This window comes from Antechinus flavipes, chromosome 2, assembly GCF_016432865.1.
Source record: "Antechinus flavipes isolate AdamAnt ecotype Samford, QLD, Australia chromosome 2, AdamAnt_v2, whole genome shotgun sequence".
NCBI classification, from domain to species: Eukaryota; Metazoa; Chordata; class Mammalia; order Dasyuromorphia; family Dasyuridae; genus Antechinus; species Antechinus flavipes.
Window position 1 is genome coordinate 59,792,289 of NC_067399.1, and position 17,053 is coordinate 59,809,341.

Below are 17,053 nucleotides of genomic sequence, written 5' to 3' on the forward strand. Positions count from 1 at the left end.
ACTTTATAACTAAATGTATATTCAAGATGAGGTAAGATAAAGAATCAAAGATGACAGAGGTCATGAACCTTAGAAGGAACATGGTACCCCTGATAGAGAAATTCACAAAAGAAGTGGGTTTGGGAACAAAAAATGCATTCTAATGGGGAAGGAAGGGGAGAAAAGGGACGGAATGATATGTGAATCTAGCAGATACAGAAAGCAGAAGGATTTCTGTCTGTGAGAGTTTGACTTTGAGCTCAGTTTTAAACATGAAACCTGGATCGTACAAGGCAGAGTTGAAGAGAAAGTACATCCTCAGTCTAAGGAAACAGCCTGTCTAAAGCCAAAGAGTTTGGAGTTGGAATATCATATGGGAGTAACAGCAAGAAATCAAGTTCTAGACCACTGTGAGATCTTCAGATTAAGCACCAATAGTCCTATTTAACCCATTCTTGGTCCAATCATTTTATTAATATGAATAATTCCCTCCAAGAGTTAAATCTTACTTTCTTCATGTCTCTCTAGCTTCTTGAATTGCTCTGGCAAAACTGAACCACTTTCTGGTGACAAATCTTTCCAAACTTAGTCAGGACTTGTTCTAGGTGTATGGTAAAAATGCATTACTAGGCTTATATCTGAAGCCTTTCCAGTTTAACTTGGCATACTTCCTGAGAAACAAATAATAAACTAGGGTGACCAAGAAGATCAAAACACATTCAGAAGAAGATATCAAAAGTCAAAGCTCCTACATCCAAAAAAAAAAAAAAAAAGACAATTAGTTTTAGGCCATGGAAGAGTTCAAAAGGGATTTTGAAAATCAAGAGATATAGAGGAAAAATTGGAAAAAGAAATGAGTGATGAAAAAGTTAAAATAAAAAATTAATAAGAATGCTTTAAAAACCAAAACTGACCAAATGGGAAAAGAGGCACAAAAGAAGATTGAAAGCAATTCTTTAAAAACTAGAGTTGATCACAACATAGCATTTATACTCTTTCTGTTATTGTTTGCTTGCATTTTTGTTTTTTCCCCCTTTTTTGTTATTTTTACCTTCTTTCTAAATCCGGCTTTTCTTGTGTAGCAAGACAACTGTATAAATATGTATACACATATTGTATTTAACATATACTTTAACATATTTAACATGTATGGGACTACCTGACATCTAGGGGAGGGGGCAAAAGGAAGGAGGGGAAAAGTTGGAACAGAAGTTTTTTCAAGGGTCAATGTTGAAAAATTACCCATGCATATGTTTTGTCAATAAAAAGCTATAATAAAGAAAATTTTTTTAAATGGCAAAAAAAAAAAAAAAAAAAAGAAAATTAGAATTGAGCAATGAAGTTAATTATTTTATGAAAAATCAAGAAACAACAAAACAAAACCAAAAGAATTAAAAGATAAAAAACAATGAGAAATAAAATTAGAACTGGAAAAACAACTGATCTGGAATATAGATCCAGGAGGGATAATTTAAAAATTATTGGTCTATCTGAAAGTCAGGATCAAAAAAAGAGCCTGGGTGTCTTCTTTCAAGAAATAATCAAAGAAAACTGTCAAGATATTCTAGAATCAGAGGGTTGTTATGGTCCAGAACTCTATACTTGAAACAAGAATTTTTACAAAGTGCTAATTAAGTGGAATTGATAAGACAATGGTTATCTAGTTTAGTTAGCATGGTGATTAATAGTTCTCTAGTTCAGTATGACTGATTTAATCTTACCACAAATAATGGTAACCTAGTGATATAATGACTGGTTTATACTCAGTACACTATAAATGATCTAATTATAATAGAGCATATATGCTGGGACAAACTCAGCCAGGATTAAACTCTGAGAAGACAGAGGACTGGAGACTGGAGGCAGGAGCTCAAGCTCTCGGAGCCCAGGAGAGAGATTCACTCCATCTCACACCACTGTGGTGGCTGACTTGTCCTGCATTTCCTCCACTGAGACCAAGCTAATCCGGGCCCCAGGCAGTTAACCTATCTAGTCCCTTCCATTCACCACTTTCTGGATCTCTCCAGATCAACTGGCAATTACATTGGAGCTGCTCGCACTGGACAATGCCCTTCTGTTGGGTTAAAAAGCCTGTATTTTCCCCAATTGTAATCCCTTTCTGCCATCTGATTGATCATATATCAGAGTATTGAATTTCTAAAGACTCTCTGGGTGTAACCTCAACTGCCATCATGCCCCACCTGTTTTTTGTTTGAGGTCTTGGAGCTGGGCTCCACCTCTTAGTTCCCTGTAAAATCTGGGTCAATCTACATTCTGAGGCCCAGTGGAAATTTCGGTTGCATTTTGGACATAGGGTTTTGGGTCTTCTCTCACCATGTCTTCTCACTCTGTCTCTATGCCTACACTAAGCTTTCAGATGCCCTACTTTACCACACTGAAAGCACTGAAAAGTCTCTCTGGAAGTCCCTTCCTAAGAGGGACCCCGTCTTCCCATGTTCTGCATCATAGCCTGGGTATAAAAGGTATTTGTGCTCACTGAGGCACAGTGTCTTCTGATCTCCTCTAAAGGAGCATCCTTTTTTTTTTTTTTTTTTTTAAATATTTTATTTTATTTTATAATAACTTTATATTGACAGAATCCATGCCAGGGTAATTTTTTTTACAACATTATCCCTTGCACTTGCTTCTGTTCCAATTTTTCCCCTCCCTCCTTTCACTCCCTCCCCTAGATGGCAAGCAGTCCTATATATGTTAGATATGTTGCAGTATATCCTAGATACAATATATGTTTGTAGAACCGAGCAGTTCTCTTGTTGCACAGGGAAAATTGGATTCAGAAGGTAAAAACAACTCGGAAAGAAAAACAAAAATGCAAATAGTTCACATTCGTTTCCCAGTGTTCTTTCTTTGGGTGTAGCTGCTTCTGTCCATCATTTATCAATTGAAACTGAGTCTTTGTCAAAGAAATCCACTTCCATCAGAATACATCCTCATACAATATTGTTGTCGAAGTGTAAAGTGATCTCCTGGTTCTGCTCATTTCACTTAGCATCAGTTCATGTTAAGTCTCTCCAAGCCTCTCTGTATTCATCCTGCTGGTCATTTCTTACAGAACATTCCTATACCACAATTTACCCAGCCATTCTCCAATTGATGGGCATCCATTCAATTTCCAGTTTCTAGCCACTACAAACAGGGCTGCCACAAACATTTTGGCACATACAGGTTCCTTTCCCTTTAGTATTTTTTTGGGATATAAGCCCAATAGAAACACTGCTGGATCAAAGGGTATGCACAATTTGATAACTTTTTGGGCATAATTCCAGATTGCTCTCCAGAATGGTTGGATTCGTTCACAGTTCCACCAACAATGCATCAATGTCCCAGCTAAAGGAGTATCCTTGTGTAGTCTTAGAATAATTCTTCTACAAACATTATTAGTATTTTCTTTAGCGAGCTGTCTTATATCATAATTCCTGTAGCTGCATTTTCACTAATGGTTCTTGTGACAGCTGTCTGCAAATGTCCCACAAAATCAGCAAAGGATTCATTTGGACCGTGCTCTATTTTCATGAAGGTTTCCCCTCTATCTTGTTTTCCTGGGAGGGTACCCCATGTTTTTATACTAGCAGCAGCAATTTGCTCATATGTTATCAAAGGGTAATTAATCTATGCTAAGCATCTGCATACTGATCTTTGTCTGCTAGTTGGTCAAAGATGATTTGTGTATTAACTCCAGTTTGTCTATTTCATTGGGCTTGTTTTCTACATAGTTCACTATACTCTGAAAACCACAACAAATTTTAACCCGGTTCTAAAAAGTCCTTGATATAGATTTCCAATCACTTGGGATTAAAATTTCATAAGCCAAATCCTCTAATATCATCTTAACATAAGATGATGTAGCCCCATAAAGAGTGCAACTCTTTTCCAAATCCTTAATTATTTCCAGATCAAAAAGAGTGTATCTTTTCCTTTCTTGACCTGAAGAGTCAAACTCTTGAATGACAGAGTACGCATTTATTTTTAAATCAGATATATCCTGAATCATACTGAACTAGAGAACTATTAATCACCATACTAAACTAGATAACCATTGTCTTACCAATTCCACTGAGTTAGCACCTTGTAAGAATCTTTGTTTCAAGTACAGAGTTCTGGCCCATAACAGAGGGTAAAATAGAAACTGAAAGTATCCACCCTCACTCCCTGAAAGAGACCTGAAAATGAAAGCTTTCAGGAAATGTTATAGCCAAATTCCAGAACTTCCAGGTCAAGGAGAAAATACTCTAAGCATCCTGAAAGAATTCAAGTAAAGTGGAGCCACAGTCAGGATAGCACAAGGTTTAGCAGCTTCTACACTAATGGATTGGAGAGTTTGGAATATGATATATTCTGGAAAGGAGCTACGATTACAACCAAGAATCCCCTAACCAGCAAAACTGAGGATAATCCTTCAGGGGAAAAGTAGCCATTCAATTAAATAAAGGACTTTTTATGTATTAGTGATGAAAAGACCAGAGCTCAACAGAAAATATGATTTTTGAATACAGGATTCAGGAGAAGCATAGGGAGGTAATCAGCAAAGGGATATCATGAGAGACTTAAGAAGATTTACCTATAAGGGTGGATAATACCTGTAATTTACAAAAACTTTCTTATTATTATGACAGTTAGAAGGAGTATATATAGACAGAGGACATGGATGTGAGTTAAAAATAAAGAGAATATCTAAAAAAATAAAACTAAGGGGTGAGAGAAGAATGTATTGGGAGACTGGGAAAGGAAAGAGAAAAAAGTATAAATTATTTTTCAAAAAAAGAGGCAAGAAAAAGCTTTCACAGTGAAGGGGAAAAGAGGAAACGAGGGAACCTTATTTTCATCAGAAGTGACTCAAAAAGGAAATAACATACACATTCAATATGGGTATAGAAATCTATATTACCCTGAAGGAAAAGAAGGAGGGGAAAGGGATATGAGGAGGGAGATGGATGATAGAAGAGAGGGCATATTAGGGGGTAGGGAGGTAGTCAGTAGGAAAACACTTTTGAGGAAGATCAAAGTGAAAGGAGAGAGAGAATAAAATAAACAGGGGTTGGGGCAGAATACAGTTAACAACAGTAAGAAAGAATTTTGAAGCATGTTTCTCTGAAGGCCTCATTTCTCAAATGAATAGGGAAGAGTCAATTTTTTTTTTGAGTCATTCCTCAAGTGATAAATGATCAAGAAATATTGAATTATGCTCAAAGAACTATAAAATCATGCATATTCTTTGACCTAACAAAGCACTACTAGGCATGAAGGCTCAAAGAGAATTTTTTAAAAAAGGAAATGGATCTATATGTATAAAAGTATTTACAGTTGCTCTTTTTCAGGGCAAAGAATTGGAAATTTAGGGGATGCCCATTAATTGGGGAATGGCTGAATAAATTATGTATGTAAATATAATGGAATATTATTGTTCTATAGGAAATGAGCAAAATACTCTCAGAAAACCTGGAAAATCTTCCATGAATTGAAACAAAGTGAAATGTATTGTGTTCAAAATAAAAGCAATGTTGTGGGATGGATAATCACCTATGAATGACTTTGTTATTCTCAGCAATACAATGATCCATGATTATTCTGGACATATAATGAAAAATGCAATCCATACCCAGAGAAAGAACTTAATGTGTCTGAATACAGATTGAAGCATATTCTTTGTTTTTTAACTTTATTTTTCTTGGGGATGGGGAGAGAGAGAATGTATGTTTTCTTTTGAAACATGACTTTTATGAAAATGTTTTCATAACTTCACATATGCCTTCTTAATATGGGTACAGAATAAGAGGGGAGAGAGAGAACCTGGAATTCAGACTTTTAAAAACAAATATAAAAAATTATTTTACATGTAACTGGGAAAATAAAAATATTATATACTAAAAAAAACCCAAAAAACCAAAAACAAAAACAAAACCCTGTACTTCTACAAACTGATACAAAGTGAACTGGGCAGTACCAGAACATTGTACACAGTGAAAGCAATATTGTAACAATGACCTACTATGAAAGATTTAGCTACTCCAATCAAAACAATAATCCAAGATAAATTCCAAAGGACCCATAAAGACAATGCTATTCATCTCTAATAGAGAGAACTGTTGCCTCTGAATGCAAATTAAATTATGCCATCTCATTTTCTTTCTTTCTTTCTTTCTTTCTTTCTTTCTTTCTTTTTTTTTCCTTCTTTTTTATTGTAGTAAGTTTATTAATGTATTTCAAATATATATTGCTTTATAAAACACATTGGGAGAGAAAAATCAGAGCAAAAAGGAAAAACCTTGGGAGAAAGAAAAAACAGAAAAAAGAAGTAAACATAGCATGTGTTGATTTACATTCAGTCTCCTTAAAGCTTTTTCTCAATGCAGAGCCTTCCTCATTTTTTTTATTTTCCTTGCTTTTTTTTTTTTTTTTGGCAACATGACTGATATATATTTTGCATGATTTCACATCTTTGGTTGACATCTTAATAATTTCCTTGTGGGTGGGAGAGGGGCTAAAGGGAGGGAGAGAATTTGCAACTCAAAATTAAAATAAAAAGTTAAAAATAAAAAAAAATAAAGGGATTGCATAGGACTTCTTGCTGAAAATGAGAATAAGTTGAGCAAAGTTAGGCAGAGACAAGGAGGGCAAGTACTCCAGGCATAAAGGAAAGCCAATAAAAATGCCCAAAGTGTCTAGTTTGAGAAACAATAAGGAATCCAGCATCACTAAACTGTATAAACACATAGAGGTGAAGAGTAAATAAGAAAAGGCCAGATTATGAAGGGCTTTAAAAACCAAATAGAGGAAGATAAAAATTCTATAAGGTAGCGGTGAAGGAATGCATTCAAGCCACAGAAAAACACAGAGACTAGATAAAGAGTATTGAGTACAGGGAACAACTAGTAGATCATTTTGGCTAAAAGATTGTATGTCTGAACAGGACTAATATGAAATGTTTGTAAAGACAGATTGGGATTGAAGATAAAAGAATCTTAAATGGCAGGCTGAGGAATAGGTATTTATACCTAAAGGTAATAGGTAACATGAATTTTTATTTTTCATAAGACATGTATAATCTAGCAAAACAAATTTGCACATTGGCTATGTCTACAAAATCATGTCTCATTCTTTTAAGTCTAAGCATAGCTTTTTGGTAGGGAGAAAAGACAGTGAAGATTTTTGGCCTGGGGATTGATAAAGTTAGATATGGTTAGACTTGGGCATCACAAAAATTACCTTGACTACTATGTGAAGGATGGACTGGAGAGAGGAGAATAGAAGATCAATTAAGAGATTCCAATATGTTACATGAAAGATAAGCCAGCTCAGGATTAAACAGAGAGAAGGAAATAATTCTACAATATTTGGCAACTGCCTGGATAGCAAGAAAAGGGAATAGAAGAGTGAAAGATGATGCTAAGTGAATGGAAGAAGTTTTATCCTCAATTGAAATAAGGAAGTTTGAAGAAGAAATGAGTTCAGTTGATAGAAAATAATAGAAACAATTTTAAATATATAAAATTTAAGGAAAGAATATTTGGATTAGAATGTCTAGCTGGCAGTTTAACGGAAACATGATTAGAGTTTAGGAGAAAAATGAAGGCTAGACAGACAGATCAAGGACATGTCTACACATGATTGAAATTCCATTCACGAGAGCTAATGATATCATCAAGGGAGAATGTATAGAAATAACAGAGGACCTGGGATAGTGTTTTGTGAGACACCAATGCTTAAGGGTCAAAATATAATTTACTTATGCCTTTGGTCAGTATTTAGCAACAGATCAATAAATTTGGAAATGAGATAAGATTTTCATTACTTCTAAATCTATTCTTTGTTCCAATGCAACCTTTTAAGAAAGCATTACAATAACTCCTTGTACCTGGCGTGTAAGTAAAACGTTGAGATTGGCTTTTTTTCCTCTTGCCATTACAAAGATAAAACTGCACCTGCACCGCAGCTTTAACTGTTCTGTTATGGTATGGAGGAACTTCAAGGACAATGTTTGCCTAAGTGAAAATTCAAAAAAGATAGTATTACATTTACAGCTAAAAATGAAAAGCACCTGTCAAATTTAGCAGAACAAGGTGAAAACACTTTAAATAATTTGGGCAATGACTAGAAATAACTTACTTAAATAAAACTTAAAAGTAAACTTAAATAAATTACTGCATATGAAAAAATTTAAACTTTATATTTCAGTTTGAATGTAGTTTTTCCCATAATTTTTTGGGAGGCAAAACACAAAAACAATTTTCCCTCAATGGTCAAGTTTAAATTGTACTGGGGCCTTAGAATACCCTATATAAAGAAATATTTGAAGTTCCTGAGCTGGTTCCAATGCACTCGGTCCATGCTTTCTGCATACCCATGGTATAAAATCAAGGAATAAATACCACTCCTACTTTCCACACCCCCATTCCCATATTAAGCCCCAAGCTGATTGCTATATGGCTATTCCATTCAAAATAGAATTTCTTAAGGTAGATTGAGGTAGCTGAAATGCTATGAATAATAAACAGTTGAGTATAATAGTCTGAGCAGTTCATTCATATTTTGTCTCTTACCTTCCCTTACCTCACTCTAAACTAGGTATTATAAAATTAAATTTTATTAATTATTTGAAAGTTAATTTCTCTATCTTCCTCTAATTAACCCCTTTTCACTTTTGTATTAGAAGAGCCAGACCTGTTTCATTTTTAACTTTGTTTCCAATTCCTAGAATATTGCCTTATATATAGCTGGCATCAAATAAATGTTTATTGTTATTAGACTGAAGTTTTAAATTACTTCAGTGACCTGAGAAAAAAAGGGTTCCTTCTGACTTAAAAGAACAGTACATAATTAATGCAGCTTTTCATAAATACATTAACCAAAAATACTTTCTAAAAGAAGAAAATTAAATTTCTCACCCCTTGACACTTTTCCCTAATTATTTTTCCTTCTACTTCCCACTGAGGACGGCCATCTGTTGAAAGAAATGATTTGATTTACAAATAATTCAGGTTATAAAGCACACAAAAGCATTCAATAAGACTATTATTAGAAGTTGAATTTTTAAAAAAGTTTAAAAATTAAATTTAAAGCAAAATGTAAATATATAGTTACAAATAAATATTATGAGGAATGCATTTCCCCTAAAAAATATCAAAGTTCCTAAATAATTTAATTCATTTGTATCTTAAGGAAAAACATATCTAACTATATGCATTAGATTATTTCAAATGTGTAGGATTTTAAAAGACTGTTACAAGATTCCTATTTCAGTGCCATATTAGGCTTCTAGTGCATCAAAAAGTATGATGGATTTATGTGTAGCTTTTAAAAATAAGCAAGATAGCCTCAAAAAACTAATTTTATGATTTAATATTGAACAAATAATAATTTAGAGATGAATAAAACCATGAATATTTTACTTTGAAAAACTAAGACTGTAATTATTTTCAGCCTTAAATTTTACAAAAAGAATTTTTCTTATTTTCATAAATCTACACCATTCAAACAATCTATTTAACCCAAGGTAAAGTTAACAGAACACAAAATAATAGGAATTAGAAGCAGAAGGGACCAAACCTCCATTTTACACATGAAAAAACTGATATCCCAGTAGAATAAAGTGAACCAAACTGTTCTAAGTTTATATCTGTGGCAAATAGCTGAGCCAAGGATTCAAACCCAGGTTCCAATTACAAATAAACCATTCTTTCCACCATACTGTGTGACTTCCTTACAATACCATTTTCAGGGCTGTCTTGGTATTACTTATCCCTATGATGCTTTCTCTACTTTCTCATTCCATCTTCCATCTCTTTGCACTTATAACTCACACATGACTCCTCACCTTCCTTTAAGGTTCAAACCAGGTGCCACTTGCTTCCAAAATCTTTCTTCACCCTTTCCTAAGTGCCATTTCCCTTCTCAAAAGACTTGATATTCATTTGAACTCTGTATACATTATATCCCTCAACAGAATCTAAGCTCCTTGAGGGCAAAGATTATCTTGTTGTATTTCTGTATCTAGAAATGCACTTAGTAGGCATATTAACTTGAACAGAATCATGAAAATTTAAATTAAGACCCAAAGAAGGAACACTGGGAAACGAATGTGAACTATTTGCATTTTTGATTTTCTTCCCGAGTTATTTTTACCTTCTGAATCCAATTCTCCCTGTGCAACAGGAGAACTGTTTGGTTCTGCAAATATGTATTATATCTAGGATATACTGCAATATATTTAACATATATAGGACTGCTTGCCATCTTGGGCGGGGGGAGTGGAGGGAGAGAGGGGAAAAAAACGAAACATAAGCGAGTGCAAGGGATAATGTTGTAAAAAATTACCCTGGCATGGCTTCTGTCAATACAAAGTTATTATTAAATAAAATAAAATTTAAAAAAAAAAAAGAAAATTTAAATTAAGTTTAAAAAATCATTATAGTATACAAATTAAAAATCAAATTCTCCATTACCTCTAAAATGAAAAAAAAAAAAAAAAAAAGATGCTTTCTAAAATTCAGTTCCACTATGAATTTATTTAAGACTATGAACAAAACTCAAAATGAGGAGGGAAAAAAAATCACAGAACACAAAAGAAATGTGTTTAATTTATATGTATTTTTTAAATTGTCTGATTTGTGGTATAATAAAAGGGGAGAGTTGGAAGTGAATTAAATTATACTATTTTTCAATCTACACTTTAAAAAAATTCTGTAGTGATTTTTAAAAACATAATTAAGTTGTGATACTTTAACTCTGAAGCCAGTTAACAAACAGATTTCAATCATTTAACTCACACACAAAAATTTTTTACCACATTGTTGAATATGTTTTCTTTATCCTATGTAAGAAACATATTTCCAAAGCTATTTTCAATGTGAATTTCTATAAAGTCAGTAGTGTCAAATTTAGGTAGAAATGGATCCCTGCAGGTGTCAAATTGGCTTAGGAAATCACAAATTAACCATATCTCTAGTTTATTATATTTTCATATATTTTGCTAAACATTTTTCAATCATATTCTCTTAAATCTTTATTTATTTTCTCATCCATCAATACATTTATTTATTTATTTTTACTGAGGCAAATGGGGCTAAATGACTTGCCCAGGGTCACACAGCTAGGACATGTTAAGTGTCTAAGGCTACATTTGAACTCAGGTCCTCCTGACTTCAGGGCTGGTGGTCTATCTACTGAGCCACCAAGCTGCCCCTTCAATTATATTTTAATCAGGTTTGAGATTCACTCAAGAGTTGCAAGTTGATAAAGCACAAGTTTGACACCTCTGCTAACTTAACTGTATTTTCTCAATGACTTCCATTGACAAACTGAAACATATTTCCATGGATAAATTTAAAATTCGATACATTGAACTGAAAAACTCTGGTATGGAAATAACAATGACAGGGGACTCAGAATTTGAGGTTATCAAGACCAAAAACATATATAAACCATAAGATATAACTAGAAGGAACCTAAAAATTATCTAATACACTAATCTCTGGCAAGGAAACTGAGGCCCAGAGAGGCAAAGTGACTTTTACAGAGAGGTACTAAACAAGCCACAACTTGAATTTATATCCTTTAATTCTAAACCTAGTACTTTTTCTACACAATAGCTTCTTCAGAGATAGCAGATACTGTAGCATGCCCTCCAAAATCCTTATCAATTCTAATAATCTGTGACGTATTAGTTCTGGATATGCCAACTGAGGGGCAGTAAGGAATTAAAAATAATAGTATTAGTTACAAATCTGGGTGTCTAAAAGAATCTTAGTACCTTTAACAGAAAATGGGAAAAATCTGAAGCAAGAGTGTACTTGGGGGCAGAGGAATAAAATAATTAGTTCATTACATAATTAAGTAAAAAGCATAAGGCTACACAGATTTTGTCTTGTAGTTAATTTATTGTTTTTCTTTGCAGCCTGACTCTCAGAGCCTAATATGATTGCAAATTCTGAATCCATCTTCAGTAAAGGTCATTCCTACTCAGAAGAAGCTATTCCTTAATCCACACTTAAAACTTTCAGAACAACTTGAGTATTATGTTCAGTTCTGAACTCCATATATTAGGAAGGTAGTTTAGGATAGCCAGAAGGCAATCAAGGGTCAAACCTACTAGCTGTATGACCCGAGGCAGTCACTTGACAAGCTCTGTCTCAGTTTCTTCATCTGTAAAATAGGAAAAATTACACCTATTTTCCAGGGTTGTTACTTAGATAAAATGAATTAATATTTTAAAAATACTTTACAAACCCTAAAGTGCTATATATAAATGCTTATTATTATTACTATGTCATACAAAAATCAGCTGAAGGAACTAGGGATATTTAGCCTGAAAAAGAGTTATTTTTAGATATTATGGGACAGCTATCTTTTCCCCCACTGTGACAGTTTTATTGGTTTTTTTTAATGTTAAACAAGGTAAAAATATATGTAAATCTAATAGAGGCATACATATTTATACAATTATTTTGCTGCACAAGAAAAATCAGATCAAAAAGGGAAAAAATGAGGAAAAAAATAAAATGCAAGCAAACAACAACAAAAGAAGTGAAAATGCTATGCTATGATTCACACTCAGTCGCCACAGTCCTTTCTCTGGGTATAGATGGCTCTCTTCATCACAAGATCATTGGAACAGGCCTGAATCATCTCATTGTTGAGAAGAACCACATGGGACAGCTGTCTTCAAGTATTTGGACGGCTGTCCTGTGGAATATGAACTAGAGTTTCTAGGTGATAAAGAGAGGAACAAGGCAAGGAAAATATACATAAGAAGACTTAAACTTAACATAAGGAAAAACTTCTTAATACTTCTTGTTTGGAATTTGTTTGGCAAAAATATTGGAGAGGTCTGCCATTTTCTTTTCCAACTCCCAGTACTTAAAGCTACACAAAAGTTAGAATTTGCTATAATAGGAGGCAGCATACTATTCCTTTTCATTAGAGATCTTCAAAGCAAAGTTAGATTACTATTTGTCAGCTATGCTGTTGAGTATGGGTTACACTAAATCTTCTTTGTGTCATGGACCCATCTGACAATTTGGTAAAGTCTATAGAACTCTCAGATTGTTTTTAAGTTTTAAAAATAAAACAAATAAGATTATAAAGGAAACTAATTCTATTGGATTAAATTATCCATCTGTAGATCTTTCATGGATCCACAGACTCTAGGTTATTAACTCTTGCTTTAAAGGGAGTTCTTGTTGAGGTATGGTTTTGACTAGATGGTCTCTAAGATCAACAAGTCAGTCAATCAATAAGCATTTATCAAATACCTATATATGTCAATAAGGTGCTAGGTACATGATCAGAATTGAGAGTAAGGAAAATCACTTCAACCATGCAAAAAATATAACGGATGAGCCAGGAAGGCCAGACCACTACAGTACTCAGGGTGAAAACTAAAATGGTAGCTTTGAGAGAAACAGTGTCAGATGAAAGAGATGTAGAAATTGAAGATCAATATTAGACAACTGACTCTTGGTCATGCAGTTTGAGGAAACTGAGGAATTAAGAATAGTGTTAGTTACAAATCTGGGAGTCTGAAGGAATCTTGGCACTCTCAACAGAAAATGGGAAAACTTTGGAGGAAGGAGATACTTGGGGGCAAAGGACTAGGATAATTAGTTCAATTTTGAATATGCTGAACTTAAATCTCTGGGATATCTAGTTTGAATTGTCTAATTGGCAATTAGTGATGTAAGAGAGACATTCGAGGGAGATCCTGTGACTGATATATAGATCTGTGAATCATGTATATAAATATATGTATAAATATGTGTATAAGTTAAAACCCATGGAGTTGATAAGATCACCATGGATGTGAAGAAAGAAGAGAAGAGGGTCCAAGATAGTGCTTTGGAGGACATGATATGGATATTGACCCAGCAAAGGAGACTGAGAAAATCAGACAGGTAGGAGAAAAACCAGCAAAGAGTACTATCATGAAAATCCAGAGAGTAAAGAACAAGACATATGAGGACTGAGAAAAAAAATCATTGGATTTAGCAAAGAAAACATATCTGGTGATAAGCAGGATTTCAGAAAATCCTGGAAATGACATATATGAATTGCAGCAGAATGAATTGAGCAGAACAATACTGTATGAAGATTAACATGACTTATCTATTCTCAGCAATCAAGACAATTCCAAAGAACTAATGATGAAAAATGCTATCCACCTCCTGAGAAAGAACTGATAGAGAGTCTGAATGCAGATCAAAGTGTATTATTTTTCATTTTATTTTTTTCTTGTTCTGCATTTCTTTCACAAGATGACTAATACAGAAATATTTTGCATGTTTGCACATGCATAACCTTGCTTGCTTGCTGTTTCAGAGAATGAAAAACAGGTGGAAAAGAATTTGGAACTCAACATTTTAAAAACAAATGTTAAAAACTGTTCTTACATGTAGACGACATTAGTAACACTGATGAGGCCATAAAAAAAGAATACAACAGGTTGAGAAGAGAAAATAAAGGAGGCAATTACTATAGAGAACTTAGTTGAGAAAGAGAGTTAAAATTTGGTTATTTATCCATTTATTTAATATTTTATTTTTCCCAGTTGCATATAAAACATTTTTTATTAAATATTTGTTTTTTGGGTTTTTTTTTAAACTTTGAGTTCCAGATTATCTTTCTTTTCCCCTCCTATTGAGAAAGCGGATGTAAAGTTATGTAAAACATTTCATGAGGTAAAACTTGGAAAAAGTCAAGGGAGTGTTATATCTAATGACGTGCATTTTTTTTTTTTCCTCTTAAAAGATTAGGGAAGCTTGGGCACATAAGAGAGAAAGGAAAGAATGACAACAGGAAAAGTTTGAAGACGAGTGGAATGGGATATGACTGAGGGAGAAAATCTGCTATAGAAAGAAGACAGGAGTAGATGGGATTAAAGGCTATTCAACTATGGAAGAGACAAAGACTTGCTTAGGTACAATGAGAGTCCAGTTAAGGATATATATCGGAATTCATGTAATTCAGAGGTGGATGGTAGGAAGCTGAACTTCAGGGCTGAAGTTTAGCCAAGCGAGAAGGACAGAAGGCACTACAAAGTTGAATTGGTTACAATGCTAAAGTAGTTAACACTGGAGAGGGAGAAAAGCCAAGAGGTAATGACCTAAAAAGTAGTTACAAATAGAAGGATTAAAGGTCATGATGAGGGTAAAATTTAGGTTTAGAAGGAGTGAGCCAATAGATGGAATAAGTTGTTTAGAGTAATGTCACTGTTTCTGATTAAGAAAGTAGAATACTTGTCGGAAATGGTGAGAACAAGGGTGTGACTATCCATATGCATGGTTAAAGTAAAGTGGGATTAAAGAGACTGGAGGAAGTAAAATGTTAAGAGTTGAAGAAATAACAAGATAAATGTTGAAATTCCTTGGTTAGAGGTAAGGAAACCAGTGAGCCAAGTGGCCATGATCCACATAGGGTGAACATTTTAAACAAGTCCTTGCTATCCCTATGACTTGGCTTGAGACTATGTGATCCTTAAATGTAACAACATAAATGAAGAATGCTTCTAATTTTGAGGCTGTAGATTATATTAAAATTTAAATTTATATAAGAGAAAGCTGAAAACCACTGCTTTTAGGCCCAAGCACAATGACAAAATTCTAGAGAGAACCTGGGCTTTTCTTCTGTTCAGGAAACCTTGTATTGTAGAAGTTGATACAGAAGGAACTTTCCAGAATATACAAAATTTCAAAGTGATAAACTCACTGGCCCTTGATGGAGAGGCTGAAAATGTCCCTTATTCAGAAAGCCAAATATGAAGAAGTGAAGATAAATTAGGTCACACTAAAATAAATCCTAATTTAGGAACAATGTTCTCTTAATATTCTATCCAACCCTTGAGAACACAATTCATTTTCAACACTTTGTACTCCCTGAAGAATACCTAGAAGAGTGTCATATAAAGTCAATGTAAAGTATTTAATTCTTCAACATGATTGTATTGTGTGAAATAGAGAGATAAGGTGAAGAATGTGTGAATTCTTTTTCTGTATTTTATTTTCATTATTTCTGTGTTTCCCCTATGACCTACATATAATATATGCAGGCTCATATTTACTTGAGCCTTGGCCAGGTATAAACATATTTATTTAATCTGAGCTGATGACATTTATCAGTATTTGACATTTATCAATATTTAGTTTATTAATTTGACCATTGTCTGTTTAATTATCTAAGAGCCCGAAGGCCTGATTTTCTGTTTCTTAGAAATCAGGTGATTTTGGAGAAACAGAAACCTTCCATTCCAATCTCTCCGGATAGCAATAACCAATTAGATGCCTCCCCCTCCCCTTCTCAATGCTCTCTTACTTGTGATGTAATCTTTTGTATAAAAGCTGTGTATCTTTACTACTTCTTTAGCCCTCCTACCATGAGCTTTCTCTTTCCCTTATCTCGTGATGGGACGGCTCATCCTCTGGAGGTTTAATAAACAACCTTTCTGCTTTCTACTTTGAGTGATCTCTGAGTAGTCATTTTGGGTAAGAGTATATCCCACACAGTATTAATGCATGTTCTTTCTGCAGAGAATCATAAATCATCAACCCTTTCTCATTCTGTGCAGCTATTAGCCATATTTTTCCATAAACAATCCAAAGAATATTTATTCAATTTTCTAAAGACAATTTGTGGTAGTCAACATAGCACCTGGGTAGTCCACTACAGATGAGTTTATTGATGTTTAAAAAATCATGTGCTCAATGACTTGGCAACAGGAACCAAACATACAGAGCCAGATAGCAGCATATCCTGGCCAATAATAAATATTCACTTTACTCTCACACTTTTCTAACTAAAACCCTTACCACAGAACTTTTGATTATACCTTATGACTATTTAATGGCTTATATCTGAATCAACAGTCAGACAAGCTCAACTAAAAAGACAAAATTCATTTATTAAAAGCGAATTACATATACTAGGTGCTAGGGATAGCATATATTCACATGTGCTAGGTGCTAAAATTTAGCAAGGATAAATAAGTTAGTTTCTGTTTCTATGAGAATCTATAACTTAGTTAAGCAGTTAAGATGTACCCACAAATAGTTATTACATAAAATAGAAT

The 17,053-nt window shown here is 33.8% G+C and overlaps 1 protein-coding gene across 2 annotated transcripts in view; it reads right to left on the reverse strand.

The window, feature by feature from the left end:
* The window catches only part of NFATC3 (nuclear factor of activated T cells 3), a 145,360-nt gene that overhangs the window by 43,071 nt on the left and 85,236 nt on the right, over positions 1-17,053 (reverse strand). For both annotated transcript variants that reach the window (XM_051974949.1, XM_051974948.1), the window contains exons 7-8: positions 8,883-8,938; positions 7,853-7,979 (exon numbers count right to left, since the gene is read on the reverse strand). In XM_051974949.1, coding sequence (XP_051830909.1) covers positions 7,853-7,979; positions 8,883-8,938 — 183 coding nt within the window. The remainder of the gene's footprint in view (positions 1-7,852; positions 7,980-8,882; positions 8,939-17,053) is intronic.